The sequence below is a fragment of the Schistocerca gregaria genome, chromosome 2, assembly GCF_023897955.1.
Source record: "Schistocerca gregaria isolate iqSchGreg1 chromosome 2, iqSchGreg1.2, whole genome shotgun sequence".
NCBI lineage: Eukaryota > Metazoa > Arthropoda > Insecta > Orthoptera > Acrididae > Schistocerca > Schistocerca gregaria.
The window spans coordinates 351,829,104-351,848,063 of NC_064921.1; the positions used below are offsets into that span (position 1 = coordinate 351,829,104).

Sequence of the window (18,960 nt, forward strand, 5' to 3'; positions counted from 1 at the left end):
AGTAAACTTAACTATAATTCTGTGCCATAAGCTATATTTTTGAAATTCACGAAACTTGCCCAATAAGATGAATACGGAAAGTAAAGATACAGCTGGATGATCAACTAGTTCGCTAAAAACATCTGTGTCACACAAAAACATACAGAACGTTGACAATCACAGGTATGCTTTGACCATAGAAACTACCTATGGTCGAAGTAGCTGCCTCGAAGGTAAAAGATACGTAATTTGTGTGCAATACAAATCGATATTTTCGATTTTGTGAGTGTAACAGATCGAATTTAATATAATAAAAAATGAATCAATTCAATGACCGTAGTAAAAAATACATAAATTGTTGACGATACGACATGAAAACAAAAATCAAAAGATCTTCATTCCCAAAACCAATGCGGACAATAACAGAAATCGCAAAAATGTATGCGGACGCTACATTTCACGTCGAAAATGAGGACATGTCCGCGTAAATGCGGAGGTCTGATAACCGTAAGATAGTCTTCAAAATGGCTCTGACCACTATGCGACTTAACTTCTGAGGTCATCAGTCGCCTAGAACTTAGGACTAATTAAACCTAACTAACCTAAGGACATCACAGACATCCATGCCCGAAACAGGATTGGAACCTGCGATCGTAGCGGACACGCGGTTCCAGACTGAAGCTCCTAGAACCACATGGCCACACCGGCCGGCTAAGATAGTCTGTTAGGAGGCTGCGATATCTGTCAGCGTTCAGTTCCGTCCATGAAAAACTGGCCTATGAGCTGATGGTTCACTAACAGGCACCACAAGTTTACACCTCATGGACGCTGACGTTCCACTTGGCGAAGCCAACGGGGTTTGTCAACAGATCAACAGTGCACGTTTCGGCCGTTTACCAGGCCATGATTGGTAAATGTGGCTTCATCACTAAAGAGATACATGATGCATCTGACGTATCCTGTCGTAATGTCCATGTACAGAAGCTAAACGATTCTCATAATCGTTTGCACGTAGCTCTTGATGGAGAGATACACTCTCCATGCACGATGAGCATGTCTGTGAGTGGTTATTGCACGGTAACAGCCAACACAGGCGGTGATCACATGTGCACGAAAGTTTTCACACAATATGTAAGCGTACAGTTCACTTAACTGCATATCATATTTCTTAGATTATTGCAGCCACTCAGCAGCAAAGAGAAAATAAATTTACAATACTTATTTACTGTGAAGACGTGCAGAAGTCAGGTTTTACGCTATTGGACGTTGTTAATATCTCGACACCACTCGGATCTACTAACATATTTATGTGAAGTAAAAGCAGTTGGCCACCAATAAATCCTTTAGGCTATTCTAAAATTAAATTTAAACAGTGGTTAACTGTCTTACAGCTAATGGTAAATTACAGAAACAATTATGGTTTGAACAAAGGAAGTAATTTTAAATCATTGTAACGATTGGTCATATTTATATTAACGATTTACGACAAATTTCATTAAGGAATAAATATACTGCCAACGGCCTTGCCGCAATGGTAACACCGGCTCCCGACAGATCACCTAAGTTAAGAGCAGGCGGGCTGGGCCAGCATCTGGATGGGTCACGATCCGGTCTGCCGAGCGCTGTTGGCAAGCGGGGTGCACTCAGCCTTTGTGAGGCAACTTGATTAAGAAGTAGCGGCTGCGGTCTCGTAAACTGACATACGGCCGGGACAGCGGTGTGCTGACCACAAGCCCCTCCATATCCGCATGCGGTGACGCCGTGGGTTAAGGATGACACGGCGACCGGTCAGTACCGTTGGGCCCTCATGGCCTGTTTGGGAGGAATTTTTTAGTTTTTTAATAAATATACTGGTAAACTGTCGTCAATACCTCTGTTTCTTTGAAGAGGGAATCAGTAGCTAAATTCTCCATTTCTTTGAAAAGGCCTCCGCTGGATATTCTCGAGTTTGCACCACAAATATTTCGTATCATACACTTTTTTCGGAAAACTTCAGCTGGCCTTAATGACTTGCCATTAAAGCTAACTCATATTACGTTATGGAATGAAAACAAGCGAACAATGCTAGCTTTTTGTTCACACGGTGGAGGACTTCAAAAACGTAACTTACACTCGATTACGGCAGGCCACGTAACTTATTTTGAATGCTGCACAATATGTCAAAGTAAGACAGATAAACGACACTATTTTTCAACAGAGCCATCAAGTCTGTAAACAACTATCGAAAGTTCGCGGCAGAAATTCGCTCCTTGAGGACAGAGCCTTTGAGAAGCGCTGTTTGAACGTCATCGTCATAAAATCTTTTCACCATAGGTGTTCTTTCGGTTTTGTAATGTATCGCTCAAAAACGAAATGAATAAAATGATGAAGTGATTTTTGGTGTTGGAGACAGGGGAAACATCACACTGCCGACATCAGGCAGTGTAATAATGACAATGAGATGTAGAATTTTGTGTTAATAATAAAACTGAAACTCCTACTGAACCGAATAATACCACGCAACCTGAGATTCACAAATTCTTACATAATTCAGACGCAAGAGTAGTCGTTGGAAAGAGAAGCAGCTTGGTGATGCAAGACCGTGATAACATTAAACTACAGTGTAATAAACGATTCGTGTAACAGCAACAATGACAATCAGGCTCCTAAAAGGAAAATTAGACAGCAGGTTCAACTTGTGAAAATGTAAATGTACATGTGTCAGAAAGTCTTTTCTGAAAGTATTTGTATTGAGTGTAGCCATATATGGAAGTGAAACATGGACGATAAATAGTTTGACTAGAAGATAATAGAAGCTTTCGAAATGTGGTGCTGCAGAAGAATGCTGAAGATTAGATGGGTGGACTATGTAACTAATGTGGAGGTACTGAACAGAATTGGAGAAGAGGAATTTGCGGCACAACTTGATTAGAAGAAGGGATCGGTTGGTAGGGCACGTTCTGAGGCATCAAGCGGTCACCAATTTAGTATTGGAGGGCAGCGTGGAGGGTAAAAATCGTAGAGGGAGACCAAGAGGTAAATGCACTAAGCAGGTTCAGAAGGACATAGGTTGCAGTAGGTACTCTGAGATGAAGGGACTTGCACGGAGACCTGCATCAATCCAGACTCTGGACCGAAGACCACACCAACAACAACAACAACAACCGACATCGGGCTGATGGCGCTCGATCGCCGCATCACTAAAATCGACCACATACAACGGCTAAATCAGCTGGAAACATACAAATGGTTCACTATTCGCAGGATAGGATCATAGTGATTATGAAACGATTGAAACAAAGCGCGTTTTTAAAAATGGTTCAAATGGCTCTGAGCGCTATGGGATTTAACTTCTGAGGTCATCATTCCCCTAGAACCTAGAATTACTTAAATCTAACTAACCTAAGGACATCACACACATCCATGCCCGAGGCAGGATTCGAACCTGCGACCGTAACGGTCGCTCGGTTCCAGGTTGTAGCGTCTAGAATAGCTCGGCCACTTCGGCCGGCGCGCGTTTTTAATTCTTAAGTATATTACAAAACTAAATGTAGAGCCTTTTTCTCTGTACGTCCATTCGAGAGAGGGAAAAATGAGCAAACGACGAAAGTTGAAGCATGAGTAAGTACCCCATCAATTCTTAAAACAGATAATTCACATGTGTTACACCGCTTTTATTACGTACGCTAGTGATGTAGTCTCCTAAGGATATTTATTTCTTTGACAAAATAACGAATCGTTACAGCTTGCCGCAAAGATGGAAAACACATGGTGTAACAGCGAAGCGTCCCGATCGGCATCGCCTCTGTCTGTACGCCCTTCGTCAAACTGTTGTCACCATTTCATTACAGCTCGTAGCGACACTGCGTTTGTTCCGTCTATAGACAGAATTTCACAGCGAATGTGTGTATAATTTACACGTTTGACCACAATAATCATACTGTACCGTGTACTTTAACTTTCCCAGGTCCGCGTTATTTCAGTCGCACACTGTGATGTGCCTGTCGTTGGTACTGTAGCAGAAATGTCTCGCCGGGAAACTGGGAACATGCACTCTCTTCTGATAATTTGCCACTCTTGATGCCCAACAGGCTTAGCGTGTGACGACGTGTGAAAATAATTTTTTGAAGTCGTTGCGTACATCACCTACGTCCAACGATAAAGATTTGTTTAGGCCCTTCAACAGTTCTGTTATATACAGTGAAAAACTGGCGAGGTGCTAGCAGGACCCGCGCACTGAGGGTTCCATACAAGCTTAATTATGTATACAGATAGTTCATCCATTCCGGGAATCGTGAATCTCAACCACTTTTGCTCGTCATTGACATTGATATTGGAAAGATATCGTCCCAGGCTTTACCAGTTTTTAGAGAATGTTTTAATTTCAACAACATACATGTGACAGAGTCATGCAGTAGGCAGACGACTGTTATTATAATGATCAGTAGTTTTCCATTCATGCTGGCAGGATCGCTGGCTACCTGCGAATCTTTCTTACACAACTTGCAATGCCATATCTACTTGCAGTAATCGCTCCTGGATATCTGATGATTCATGAATTCCGAATCGCGTCATATGAGCAATAGAGTCATTTGTTCCTCTTTTACCATTGCGTTCGAGTCAGCTTGAATGCAGCACTACAGCTGCTTTTAATTTCAAGTTTGTCGTTGGATAAGAAATGACAAAAGAAACATTTTCTCGTCGGATATAATTAAAAAATTAACGATTTCGAGCTTTTTTCTTTGATTTGTATTGCAAAGTCGTATTTCTTGCCAAACTTCATCATTGTAGCTCAGTAGGAAGTACCTTCCTTATACGTTTGGATGAGTGAGTTTGCAAGTGTGAAAATATGCGACATAAATGACGGTACTTTTTGATTGCATTGACTTAGAAGCTAACGTTTGTTGTACCAGCAAAGGACCATAGACCTTAGTATGGGACATAAATTTCAACTTGGTACTTCTGTCCGTCGCTGACAAAAAGGGGTCTTAACAGGCGGACGAATAGACAGACAGTCTGATAACAAATGACAAAAAGATTTTTTTTCCTTGTTATATAACAACATATGTATAGTTTTCGATCTTTCTCCGTAGGTTGTACAGTGAAAATTTGCTTCTTGCCAAATATGATGATTGTAGGTCGGCGGAAATATTCTATAGGTTCTCATGGGTGAGTTTGCGAGTATTAAAATACACTACTGGCCATTAAAATTGTTACATCAACAAGAAATGCACATGATAAACGGGTATTCAATGGACAAATATATTGTACTAGAACTGACATGTGATTACATTTTCATGCAATTTTGGTGCATAAATCCTGAGAAATCAGTACCCAGAACAACCAACTCAGGCCGTAATAACGGCCTTGATACGCCTGGGCATTGAGTCAAACAGAGCTTCGATGGCGTGTACAGGTACAGCTGCCCATGCAGCTTCTACACGATACCACAGGTCATCAAGAGTAGTGACTGTCGTATTGCAACGAGCCAGCTGCTCGGCCACCATTGATCAGACGTTTTCAAATGATGCTGTAAACAGAACCTGGATTCATCCGAAAAAATTACGTTTTGCCATTCGTGCACCCAGGTTCGTCGTTGAGTACACCATCGCAGGCGCTCCTGTCTGTGATGCAGCGTCAAGGGTAACCTCAGCCATGACTGTCGAGCTGATAGTCCATGCTGGTGCAAACGTCATGCAGATGGTTGTTGTCTTGCATACGTCCCCATCTGTTGACTCAGGGATCGAGACCTGGCTGCACGATCCGTTACAGGCATGCGGTTAAGATGCGTGTCATCTCGACTGCTACTGATACGAGGCCGTTGGGATCCAGCACGGCGTTCCGTATTACCCTCCTGAACCTACCGTTTCCATATTCTGCTAACAGTCATTGGATCTCGACCAACGCGAACAGCAATGTCGCGATACGATAAACCGCAATCGCGGTGGGCTGCATTCCGACCTTTATCAAAATTGGAAACGTGATGGTACGCATTTCGCCTGCTTACACGAGGCATCACAACAACGTTTCACCAGGCAACGCCGGTGAGAAATCGGTTGGAAACTTTCCTCATGTCAGCACGTTGTAGGTGTCGCCACCGGCGCCAACCTTGTGTGAATGCTCTGAAAAGCTAATCATTTGCATATCACAGCATCTTCTTCCTGTCGGTTAAATTTCGCGTCCGTAGCGCGTTATCTTCGTGGTGTAGCAATTTTAATGGCCAGTAGTGTAAATTAGAACGTAAGTGGTTTAAAAAAGGGTATTCGTTCAAGAAATGGCGCGCCGTCAATGAGCACAAAGATAGATTCATATCTGTCGAAACCTAGATAAAGAATTCAGTAAACTTTTGATGTGCAACTGGTTGGTTATATGATTCTCATTATATTCATGTTTAAAACTCTCTAAGCACCTGATGAACAAAGAGTTATTTTCGAGAATTAAAATAGCATCACACTGAAGGTTATACCTATTTCCCTGGATATTTTTAGAACGTCTAGTTACCCATCGTCCGAAATATGACACTCCTTCGTTCTACTGGAAACCGTCGGTATACGCCCTCCTTCAATCCACACTCAGTGCTGGCTGCCTTACTGTTACCGGTAGTCCAGGTGGATTATGAATCATTGTGGAACGTGTGCGTAGCCCTTGTTGTCAGATGAGGTGCACTGTTTACTGGCGTGGTTACTAAAGGATGAGTCCAACAAGTTGACGTTGATTATCCGGAGCATACTACTCGAATGCGGCTCTAGATCGAACCAGTGATGGTCTCACTGACAATGTAGTATCTACCTCATTATATTCATAAGAAAAATATACTAGATGTGAGTATCGCCGCAATACCCAGAACTGTCAGACATTTCTCCATTGCCAAAACTGACCGTAGATCTCAACTCACGTGATGAGTAGACACTAAATTTCCTTCATAATGTGCTTAGCTGTGAGTAGCAGATATGACTTGGTGGAGATGCAGCATTATATTCTCAAATAAAGGTTACTTCTTGAACTGACATCAACAAGCACACCAAGTCATAAAATTTTTGTCTTACGTTGCAACGTCGTTAAAACTGACATTGTCTCTTAATAGAAGTGTTTTGAACGACATGCTTATCTAAATGTTTCTTCTGTGGTTAGTTCTAGGATGACCCGCCTGAAGTGTGTACTATTACTTTCCTAACACTCCGCATATTCAACTATGTCGCTTCCAGACTTGTCTCACAGACTACCGCCTTCTTTAGCTCCGAAAAAATAAACAACCGGACTACTCTCGTTACGATGGCACTCGTTGTGAGAACTGATATAAACATGGGTGCTGACACTACCCTACTTTGCCTGTCGATGTCATGACCTGGAGACAGCGTATGTGTGGCTTAGAGGTTGAAGCCCAATCATCATAACTGATCAGGGATCAGTGAACACAGGGTTGTTGAAGCGAGATTGAATATTGTAATCCCCAAATCCTCCAAAAATAAACGAAAGATATACCTATTCAAAAAACCAGATAAAACTTCACTTTACGCCTTCCTGAGAGGCAATCTCCACTCATTCCAAATTAATAATATAAGTTTAGACCAGATGTGGCTTGAATTCAAAGAAATAGTATTGGCAGCAACTGTGAGATTTATACCAAATAAATTAACAAACGGCGGAGCTCATCCTCCTTGGTACACAAAAGGGGTTAGAACACTGTTGCAGAAACAACGAAACAAACATTCCAAACTTAAACAGACGCAAAATCCCCAAGATTGGCGATCTTTTACAGAAGCTCGAAATTTAGCGTGGACTTCAATGCGAGATGCTTATAACAGTTTCCAGAAGGAAACTTTGTCTCGAAACTTAGCAGAAAATCCAAAAAGATTCTGGTCGTATGTGAAGTATGTTAGCGGCAAGAAACAATCAATGCCTTCTCTGCACGATAGCAATGGAGATACTATCGAAGACAGTGCTGCCAAAGCAGAGTTACTAAACACAGCCTTTCGAAATGCCTTCACAAAAGAAGACGAAGTAATTTTCCAGAATGCGCATCGAGGACAGCTGCCAACATGAGTAACGTAGAAGTAAATATCCTTAGAGTAGTGAAGCAACATAAATCACTTAATAAATGCAAGTCTTCTGGTACAGACTGTATACCAATTAGGTTCATTTCGGAGAATGCTGATGCATTAGCTACATACTTAACAATCATAGACAACCGTTCGCTCGACGAAAGATCCGTACCCATAGACTGGAAAGTTGCACAGGTCACACTATTATTCAAGAAAGGTAGTAGGAGGAATCCACTTAATTACAGGCCCATATCGTTAATGTCGATATGCACCAGGATTTTGGAACATATTCTGCGTTCGAACATTATCAATTACCTCGAAGAAAACTGTCTATTGATACACAGCCAACACAGGTTTAGAAAACATCGTTCTTGTGAAACACAGCTAGCTCTTTATTCACATGAAGTGTTAAGTGCTATTGATAAGGGATTTCAGATCGATTCCGTATTTCTGGATTTCCGGAAGGCTTTTGACACTGTATCACTGAAGCGGCTTGTAGTGAAATTGGTTGCTTATTGAATATCGTTTCAGTTATGTGACTGGATTTGTAGTTTCCTGTCAGAGAGGTCACAGTTCGTAGTAATTGACGGAAAGTCATCGAGTAAAACAGAAGTGATTTCTGGCGTTCCCCAAGGTAGTGTTATAGGCCCTTTGCTGTTTCTTATCTATATAAACGATTTGGGAGACAATATAAGTAGCCGTCTTCGGTTGTTTGCAGATGACGCTGTCGTTTATCGACTAATAAAGTCATCAGAAGATCAAAACAAACTGCAAAACGATTTAGAAAAGATATCTGAATGGTGCGAAAAGTGGCAGTTTACCCTGAATAACGAAAAGTGTGAGGTCATTCACATGAGTGCTAAAAGGAACTCATTAAATTTCGGTTACACGATACATCAGTCTAATCTAAAAGCCGTAAATTCAACTAAATACCTAGGTTTTACAATTACGAACAACTTAAACTGGAAGGAACACATAGAAAATGTTGTGGGGAAGGCTAACCAAAGACTGCGTTTTATTGGCAGGACACTTAAAAAATGCAACAGATCCACTAAGGAGACTGCCTACATTAGGCTTGTCCGTCCTCTTTTAGAATACTGCTGCGCGGTGTGGGATTCTTACCAGATAGGACTGACGGAGTACATCGAAAAAGTTCAAAGAAGGGCAGCACATTTTGTATTATCGCGAAATATGGGAGAGAGTGTCACAGAAATGATACAGGATTTGGGCTGGACATCATTAAAAGAAAGGCGTTTTTCGTTGTAACGGAATCTTCTCACGAAATTCCAATCACCAACTTTCTCCTTCGAATGCGAAAATGTTTTGTTGACACCAACCTACATAGGGAGGAACGATCACCACGATAAAATAACGGAAATCAGAGCTCGCGCGGAAAGATATAGGTGTTCGTTCTTTCCGCAGACTATACGAGATTGGAATAATAAATAATTGTGAAGGTGGTTAGATGAAATCTCTGCCAGGCACTTAAATGTGATTTGCAGAGTATCGATGTAGATGTAGATGTTGATGTAGTGACTCACGTGAAAGAGAAGATTGGCGACGGTGACCGTGGCGTAACAGAGGATCAGGCTGGATGCGAGCGCCAGCATTGCTTGAGATTCAATGCGAGCTGATTTGGCCGGCGGAAGAGGAGCTTCACACTTGGTTAAGGGCCTTAATTTATTTTAGATGTCAGCTGTAGATATTGGCCGTACATCCGGAAGTCCCGGGCAACGCAACAGCGTAAATCATTGTCCTTTTGTGACTTTTTTTCGTTCGCGTGACCACAATGGCCTTCAGTAGCTGCACTTCTCTCTTTTGGCCGCTTGCTGCAAAAATCGCAATGTTCATTAGAAAAACGTTTTTTAGTAGCAACCGTGTCATGATACACCGCTTTGGTGGCACGTTACCAACGACGTTACTTTTCTAGCGTTATTATTTCGTGACTGGAGGTTTCATTGGATGACGTTCACTGTATACGTGGTGCCCCGCCCTGTCCTCTCCCTTACAATTTGATTTATAATTCAACTAATATTTATCTATGTTTATCTACTGCATCTACTTTGTACCATTCTTATATCGTTCATATGAATGCGTGGTGTCCGTTCTTTCGGACATATTAACGTGCCTGCCTAGTAAGCAGGAGATCAAGAGTTCGAATCCCGGTCCGATACACCTTTTCTCTCGTCGCCGTCGATTCCGCGTGAAGTCGTCATGCTGCTGACATCGGTAATCCCTTCCCTTTCCTTTCGTGCCTCCCCGCCCTCCACCTTCAATTTACATTCTTACCTGTACTTCCCTAAAATATATTAAAAAATGGAAAAATATACACTACTGGCCATTAAAATTGCTATACCAAAAAGAAATACAAATGATAAACGGGTATTCATTGAACAAATATATTATACTAGAATTGACAGGTGATTACATCTTCACGCAATTTGGGTGCATAGATCGTGAGAAATCACTACCCAGAACAACCAACTCTGGCCGTAATAACGGCCTTGATACGCCTGGACATTGAGTCAAACAGAGCATGGATGGCGTGTACAGGTACAGCTGCCCATGCAGCTTCAACACTATACCACAGTTCATCAAGAGTAGTGACTGGCGTATTGTGACGAGCCAGTTGCTGGGCTACCATTAAACAGACGTTTTCAGTTGGTGAGAGATCTGGAGAATGTGTGCTGACCAGGGCAGCAGTCGAACATTTTCTGTATCCAGAAAAGCACGTACAGGACCTGTGACATGCGATCGTGCATTTTCCTGCTAAGATGTAGGGTATCGGAGGGATCGAAATAAATGGTAGATTTACGGGATGTAACACATCTGTAATGTAACGTCCACTGATAAAAGTGCCGTCAATGCGAACAAGAGGTGACCGAGGTGATACGCCAGTATGGCAATGACGAATACACGTTTCCAATGTGCGTTCACCGCGATGTCTCCAAACACGGATGCGACCATCACGATGCTGTAAACAGAACCTGGATTAATCCGAAAAAATGACGTTTTGCCAAACACGGATGCGACCATCACGATGCTGTAAACAGAACCTGGATTAATCCGAGAAAATGACGTTTTGCCATTCGTGCACCCAGGTTCGTCGTTGAGTACACCATCGCAGGCGCTCCTGTCCGTGATGCAGCGTCAAGGGTAACCGAAGCCACGGTCTCCGAGCTGATAGTCCATGCTGCTGCAAACGTCGTCGAACTGTTCGTGCAGATGGTTGTTGTCTTGCATACGTCCCCATCTGTTGACTCAGGGATCGAGACGCGGCTGCACGATCCGTTACAGCCATGCGGATATGATGCCTGTCATCTCGACTGCTACTGATACGAGGCCGTTTGGATCCAGCACGGCGTTCCGTATTACCCTCCTGAACCCACCGATTCCATATTCTGCTAACAGTCATTGGGTATCGACCAACAGGAGCAGCAACGTCGCGATACGATAAACCGCAAACGCGATATGCTGCATTCCGACCTTTATCAATGTCGGAAACGTGATGGTACGCATTTCGCCTCCTTGCACGAGGCATCACAACAACGTTTCACCAGGCAAAGCCGGTCAACTGCTGTTTGTGTAAGAGAAATCGGTTGGAAACTTTTCTCATGTCAGCACGTTGTAGGTGTCGGCATCGGCGCCAACCTTCTATGAATGCTCTGAAAAGCTAATCATTTGCATATCACAGCATCTTCTTCCTGTCGGTTAAATTTCGCGTCTGTAGCACGTTATCTTCGTGGTGTAGCAATTTTAATGGCCAGTAGTGTAAATACAAGCAAATAATTAATACATCATCAAAAAGCAAAAATAACATAACGCAGTGTCTCCATTGTATCTACGTAGATCCTTTTTATGTTTGTATCGTCTGTTTCTATCTCAATGGGTGAACCTTGGATCAATGTTTGTCTTGGGTACAACCGACACTTTTGCGTTGGATTGTTTTTTGTCCTTAGGTTTCTATTTGTTTTGGAAACTGTTGTAAGGCTCCGGTTTATGCGGTTGATGGAAGGAGTTTGCCTGGTGGAGCTAGATCAATCTGTTAGAGAAATGTGGTTCCACATTCCATAGGAAACCTAGCAAGGACTGGTCGAGTACACGCCAAGTAGAATCGCTGCTGTGCTACGTTACAAAGGTGGACTAACAGGCTGTTAGTCGTACTATTTTGGCTAATCACGTTATAAAACCTGATGGTTCTTTTTAAAAAGGAGTGCTATGAGTAAATCAAAATTTACTCAAGGCCACAATCTTCAGTCAGGGAAGATACCGTCCAGTAAAGCTACGAGGGCTATTCAGGAAGTAGGGAACTTTTTGGCATTCAAAAAAATAAGTACAAGAAATACATTCTATTATATACTCCCGAAAGAGCGACTGACATACTATTTTTCCACATAGTCACCAAACACATTGAGGCACTTATCATAGCGGTGGACAAGCTTTGAAAGACCTTCGTCGTAAAATTCTGCTGCCTGGAGTTCTGCGTCGTCATCAAAGCGCTGCGATGCAAGCCATCTGTTCATCTTGGGAAACAAGTGGAAGTCACTTGGTGAAAGATCGGGGCTGTAGGGCGGATGAGGGAAAATTTCCCATTTCAATGAATTAACGAGTTCTTTGGTGCGATTTGCCGTTTGAGACCGAGAATTGTCGTCCAAAACAAAATTTTTGACGTCAGCTTTCCTGAGCGTTTGTTTTGAACTGCTCTTCAAAGGCTGTGCGAAGTTTCACAGTACTGGGTAGAATTTATGGTTGCTCCCCGTTTGAGAAAATCAATAAGAAACACACCTTGCCTATTCCAAAACACTGTTGCCATCAACTTCCTTGCTGACAAGGTTTGCAAACATTTTCTTGGTTTTTGGGAGGGACTTTGTGTGGCCCCTCTCCATGGACTGTAATTTTGTCTCGAAATTGACGTGTTTGACCCAAGTCTCGTCACCTGTTACGATTCGATCCAGTAATGAATCACGCTGTTTGTGGTAGGCTTCCAGAAATGTCAACTATGTCCCCATTCGCTGTTCCTTATGGTGCTCTGTAAGCATTTTGGGCACCCATCGTGCACAAAATTTGTTGTAGCCTAGCTTTTGAGTGACAGTTTCAAACAACGACTGACCACACATGCGATCGGCGAGCGCCTAGCAGCGTCAGACGGAAACGTTCCCTACTTTCTGTATAGCCCTAGTCTACACACTGAAGCGCCAAAGAAACTGGTATAGACATGCGTATTCAAATACTAAGACATGAGAACAGGCAGAATACTGCGCTGCTGGTCGGCAACGCCTATGTAAGACAAGTGTCTGGCGCAGTTGTTAGGTCGGTTACTGCTGCTACAATGGCAGGTTATCAAGATTTAAGTGGGTTTGAATGTGGTGTTATAAACGGCGCACGAGCGACAGGACATGGCATCTTCCAGGTAGCGACGAAGTCGAGATTTTCCCGTACGACCATTTCACGAGTGTACCGAGAATATCAGGAATCTGGTAAAACATCAAATCTCCGACATGGCAGCAGTCGGAAAAAGGTCCCACGAGAATGGGACCAACGACAATTGAATAGAATCGTTCGGTGTGACGGAATAATAACTCCTCCACAAATTGCTGCAGATTTCAATGCTGGGCCGTCAGCAAGAGTCAGCATGTGAACCATTCAGCGAAACATCATCGATATGGGCTTCTGGAGTACCCTTGATGACTGCACGACACAAAGCTTTACACCTCTCCTAGGCCGGTCAACACTGACATTGGACGGTAGGCGACTATAAACTTGTTGCCTGGTTGGATGAGTCTCTTTTCAAATTGTATCGAGCGGATGGACTTGTACAGGTATGGAGACAACATCATGAATCCGTGGACCCTGCCAGCAGGATGGTGGCGGCTCTGTAATGGTGTGGAGCTGGTGCAGCTGGAGTGATATGGGTCCCCAAATAGTCTCGATTCGACTCTGACAGGTGTCACGTACATAAGCATCCTGTCTGACCACCTGCATCCATTCATATCCATTGTGCATTCCAACGGACTTGGTCAATTCCAGCAGGACAATGCAACACCCCAAACGTCCAGAATTGCTACATTGTGGCTCCAGGAACACTGTTCTGAGTTTTAACAGTTCCGCTGACCACAAAACTCTCCAGACATGAAACTTATTCAGCATATCTGGGGATGTGTTGCAATGTGCTGTTCAGAGGAGATCTCCACCTCTTACTGATTTATGGACAGCCCTGTAGGATTCATGGTGTCATTTCCCTCCAGCGCTACTTCAGACATTAGTCGAGTCCATGTCACGTCGTGCTGCGGAGGCCTACACGATATTAGGCACGTGTACGAGTTTCTTTGGTTCTACAGTGTATATCTTTACATCCATCACCTGGACTATTTTTCTTTCCTTTCGATCAAATCTCTAATCAACTTTACTGTTTCTTGCCAAACTTCTAGAATTCTAAGTGGTACTCTTTGTAGGTCGACTCATATGTGATCCGATGGCAACGAAAATAAACTCGTATTTTGGAAGCGTGATGCTTAAAGTGCACGAGTAATCGAGTTTCGAATTCGAGGAGTTCGTCCACACATGGAGCGCCATCTCCTTCAGCATGACAATGCCAGACCACACTCCAACGTTGTGACTTCTGCAAAAATACGATGCCTTGGTTTCACTACCATCGATGATCCTCCATACAGTCCCGACTTTCACCTATACAATTTTCATATTTCCAAAACTTAAAGAACACCTTCGCGGACTTCACTTGATATTTATGAAGCGGTGCAAGTAAAGGTAAAGTTGTGGCTATGCCAACAAAGTCAGACATTCTAGAGTCACGGTATCAAAAACCTTATATGTCTTTGGGAGAAATAAATTTGTAGACATAAGGAATAAACATGTAAAATGTTAATAACGTTTGTTTTATTAAAAAAGCTTTAAGAGATTTCACATAAAAAACTCGGAGATATTTCTTTTCAGCACGGCCTCATACTGCTCTGACAGCCAGGTATGACTGTTACAGACATTGCCATGTACGTTATTTCTCTTCTCCAAGGACATGTAGGCAGCATCTGTGATGTCTGGCGAAAAAACGCGATTTCGATGCGCAAAGCTCTTCAAATAGGGGGATGTGATGGCACTTGAAAGTACATTTTAGCAACAGACCCAAATCAATCTCCTTCAGTTGCCCTCTAGCTTTCACTAGTGCATGCTATAGCTATTCACAATACAGGTGGAAATAGTTATTCCACATCCAATGCTTCTAGCCCTATTGTCCCTCATACTTTCCGTGATCTAGATCAGATTCCCTAAGCCCACCCGCATTCCATTTTCCTCCACTGGTACCAACAGATGTCTCTCTGCGTCCACCACAAACGTAAAAAGAATAAAGTTTATGCACTCACTCTTAGTTACCATCGTTACCGCAAATTATATTCCAAATGAACAGTGGTTTAGTGATTTATAATTCTTTGGCCATCCATTGTGAAATAGTTCACTTATGAACTTACTACCATTTTATGCGTTTCAGCGAATTTTAGTCTACATACGTATATCTTCTTCTGTCTTCTTTGCGTTCAACCACGAGGCTGATTTTGCAGCAGTGCGCCATCTCCATCTTCTGCCTACCTTCCTCCTCATTTACGCTTATGTAGCGCATCCAATATTATTCACAATCTGTTGTATGTATGATATCTTTGGCAGTCGTCGGAGATTCCTTCCGTAAATTGTTCCTTCTGCCATTGTTCCAATTATGTTATTCAGTCTTGCGTTGCGAGTGTGTCTCTTCTTGTTTGTGTGTACCTTCAGAGAGATCAGGTTTCCTGTGCCCTTCTGAATACCTCTTCATTGGTAGCTATCAGTCCTACTCATCGCCATCACCCTTCTGTAGACCCAAATCTCCAGGGCTTCTAGCCACGTTCTCTCTTGTTTTCCTACTGTTCACGTTTCACACGCGTATGAACACATTCAAAACAACTGCTTTCGTGATCCGTTTCCTTGTTTCCACACTGATGTTTTCGCCAGTGAGTAAGTTCTTTATCAAATTAACTACAGTTTTAGACTACTACATTCTTATCATAATTTCTTTCCGACTTCTACCATCCCTTGCGATAGTATGGGTACAGGGGGAGCATTATTCTTCCAGGTTCTCCTTGCAATCGTCCATTCCTCAATATACTCTATGACAGACATTATTTACACTGTTGTTGTGGTCTTCAGTCCTGAGACTGGTTTGAAACAACTCTCCATGCTACTCTATCCTGTGCAAGCTTCTTCATCTCCCAGTACTTACTGCAACCTACATCCTTCTGAATCTGCTTAGTGTATTCATCTCTTGGTCCCCCTCTACGATTTTTACCCTCCACGCTGCCCTCCAATGCTAAATTTGTGATCCCTTGATGCCTCAGAACATGTTCTACCAACTGATCCCTTATTCTTGTCAAGTTGTGCCACAAACTCCTCTTCTTCCCAATTCTGTTCAATACCTCCTCATTAGTTATGTGATCTACCCATCTAATATTCAGCATCCTTCTGTAGCACCACATTTCGAAAGCTTCTATTCTCTTCTTGTCCAAACTATTTATTATCCATGTTTCACTTCCATATATGGCTACACTCCATACAAATACTTTCAGTACTGGCCATTAAAATTGCTACACCACGAAGATGACGTGCTACAGATGCGAAATTTAATCGACAGGAAGAAGATGCTGTGATATGCAAATGATTAGCTTTTCAGAGCATTCACACAAGGTTCGCGCCTGAGGCGACATCTACAACGTACTGACATGAGGGAAGTTTCCAACCGATTTCTCATTTACAAACAGCAGTTGACCGGCGTTGCCTGGTGAAACATTGTTGTGATGCCTCGTGTAAGGAGGAGACATGCGTACCATCACGTTTCCGACATTGATAAAGGTCGGATTGTAGCCTATCGCAATTGCAGTTTATCGTGTCGCGACATTCCTGCTCGCGTTGGTCGAGATCCAATGACTGTCAGCAGAATATGGAATCAGTGGGTTCAGGAGGGTAATGCGGAATACGGAACGCCGTGCTGGATCCCAACGGCCTCGTATCACTAGCAGTCGAGATGACAGGTGTCTTATCCGCATAGCTGTAACGGATCGTGTAGCCACGTCTCGATCCCTGAGTCAACAGATGGGGACGTATGCAAGACAACAACCATGTGCACTAACAGTTCGACGACGTTTGCAGCAGCATGGACTATCAGCTCGGAGACCATGGCTGCAGTTACCCTTGGCACTGCATTACAGACGGGAGCGTCTGCAATGGTCTACTCAACGACGAACCTGGGTGCACGAATGGCAAAACGTCATTTTTTCGGATGAATCCAGGTTCTCTTTACAGCATCATAATGGTCGCATCCGTGTTTGGCGAAACTGCGGTGAACGCACATTGGAATCGTTTATTCGTCATCACCATACTGGATTATTACCCCGCGTGATGGTATGGGGTGCCATTAGCTACACGTCTCGGTCACGTCTTGTTCCCATTGACGGCACTTCAACAGTGGACGTTACTTTTCAGATGTGTTACGACCAGTGGCTCTACCCTTCATTCGATCCCTGCGAAATCCTTCATTTCGGCAGGATAATGCACGACTGCATGTTGCAGTTCCTGTACGGGCCTTTCTGACTCTTGATGAACTGTGGTATCGTGTTGAAGGTGCATGGGCAGCTGTACCTGTACACGCCATCCATGCTCTGTTTGACTCAATGCCCAGGCGTATCAAGGCCGTTATTACGGCCAGAGGTGGTTGTTCTGGGTACTGATGTCTCAGGATCTATGCACCCAAGTTGCGTGAAAATGTCATCACATGTCAGTTCTAGTATAATATATTTTTTCCAATGAATACCCGTTTATCATCTGCATTTCTTGTGTAGCAGTTTTAATGGCCAGTAGTGTAATTGCTAATCTGATATAGATGTATTGCTGCAATAGTAGAACATAAGTTTCTTTGTCGCTAATATTTCCGATGAACAGGAAGTTTACATTCGTGGTAATGAGGAAAAACACTTAAGTACAACGGCAGTGAAGGTCAGACAAAAATAGTGTATTTTTTAACTTCTTTGAGTAGCTCATGCTAAAACGAAACAACTGGTAGCATGATAGTACGTGATAAGCTAAAACTAAAGGTCGGCTGGGATTCTAAAATAGATCCACGCCTTTCCGCGGCAGTGATGCACCAGTTGCATCACGTATCGACTCAAAATTCGATTTTTTTCACGGGCTCCTCCATGTTCCTTCCCAAGGCTGCAGATGATACGTGATGCTGTCTGGCTACAAATTCGGAGACAAAGAGTATAGCAGTGATTTTGGTTTATCCAAGTTCTCAGGGTTTTTGTCAATAATGAAGTATCTTACTATGTATGTATTACGTGATGCATTTATTTTCTTGAAGTTGCAGGCCTCACAGCAACGTGGTGTAGCCTCTGCAGACTTCGGAAGTTAAATGTACGCACCTGCGGAGGGTCAAAGCTTTGAGTCGGTCCATGTGGTGTGATTGCATTGGCACGACAGCGAGCGGACTGCTAAATAAAGATGGGGATCTTGCCTCGAGTTCCTACCTAGCTGATGACCTTAGCTTATTACACACAATCACTGGCTGTCCAGAAGTGCTCGAATTGATAATGGCGTTAGTCAAGGACACAGACTTCCTTCCCTATATCAAAGAGCCTACGAAAGAAACAAAAGATAGGTTCAGAGTTAAACGATATAAAAAAGAGTAGCTGATAAGATTGCTATTATCTGTGAAAATGCAGAAGAATTACAAGACTCATCGAATGGTGTAAATAATCTTCTGACCACTGAGTGTGGATTTAGAGTGGACCGAAGAAACAGGAACACACTGAGAAGCACCAGAATAGAGATTAATGACTTTACTGTACCCCCGGTGATATAGCCACCAACCCCACAGTCGCGCACTTCAGACTGCCACAGGTCTAGTCCGCTAAAGACGCTTCCTCTG

General features: G+C 43.0%; 1 protein-coding gene across 1 annotated transcript in view; it reads right to left on the reverse strand.

Moving 5' to 3' along the window:
• The window catches only part of LOC126336153 (uncharacterized), a 146,439-nt gene extending 136,768 nt beyond the window's left edge, over positions 1-9,671 (reverse strand). Inside the window, exon 1 of the mRNA XM_049999645.1 lies at positions 9,542-9,671. Within this exon, the coding sequence (XP_049855602.1) occupies positions 9,542-9,610 (69 nt within the window). The 5' untranslated portion in view covers positions 9,611-9,671. The remainder of the gene's footprint in view (positions 1-9,541) is intronic.
• Between the last annotated feature and the right edge of the window lie 9,289 nt (positions 9,672-18,960).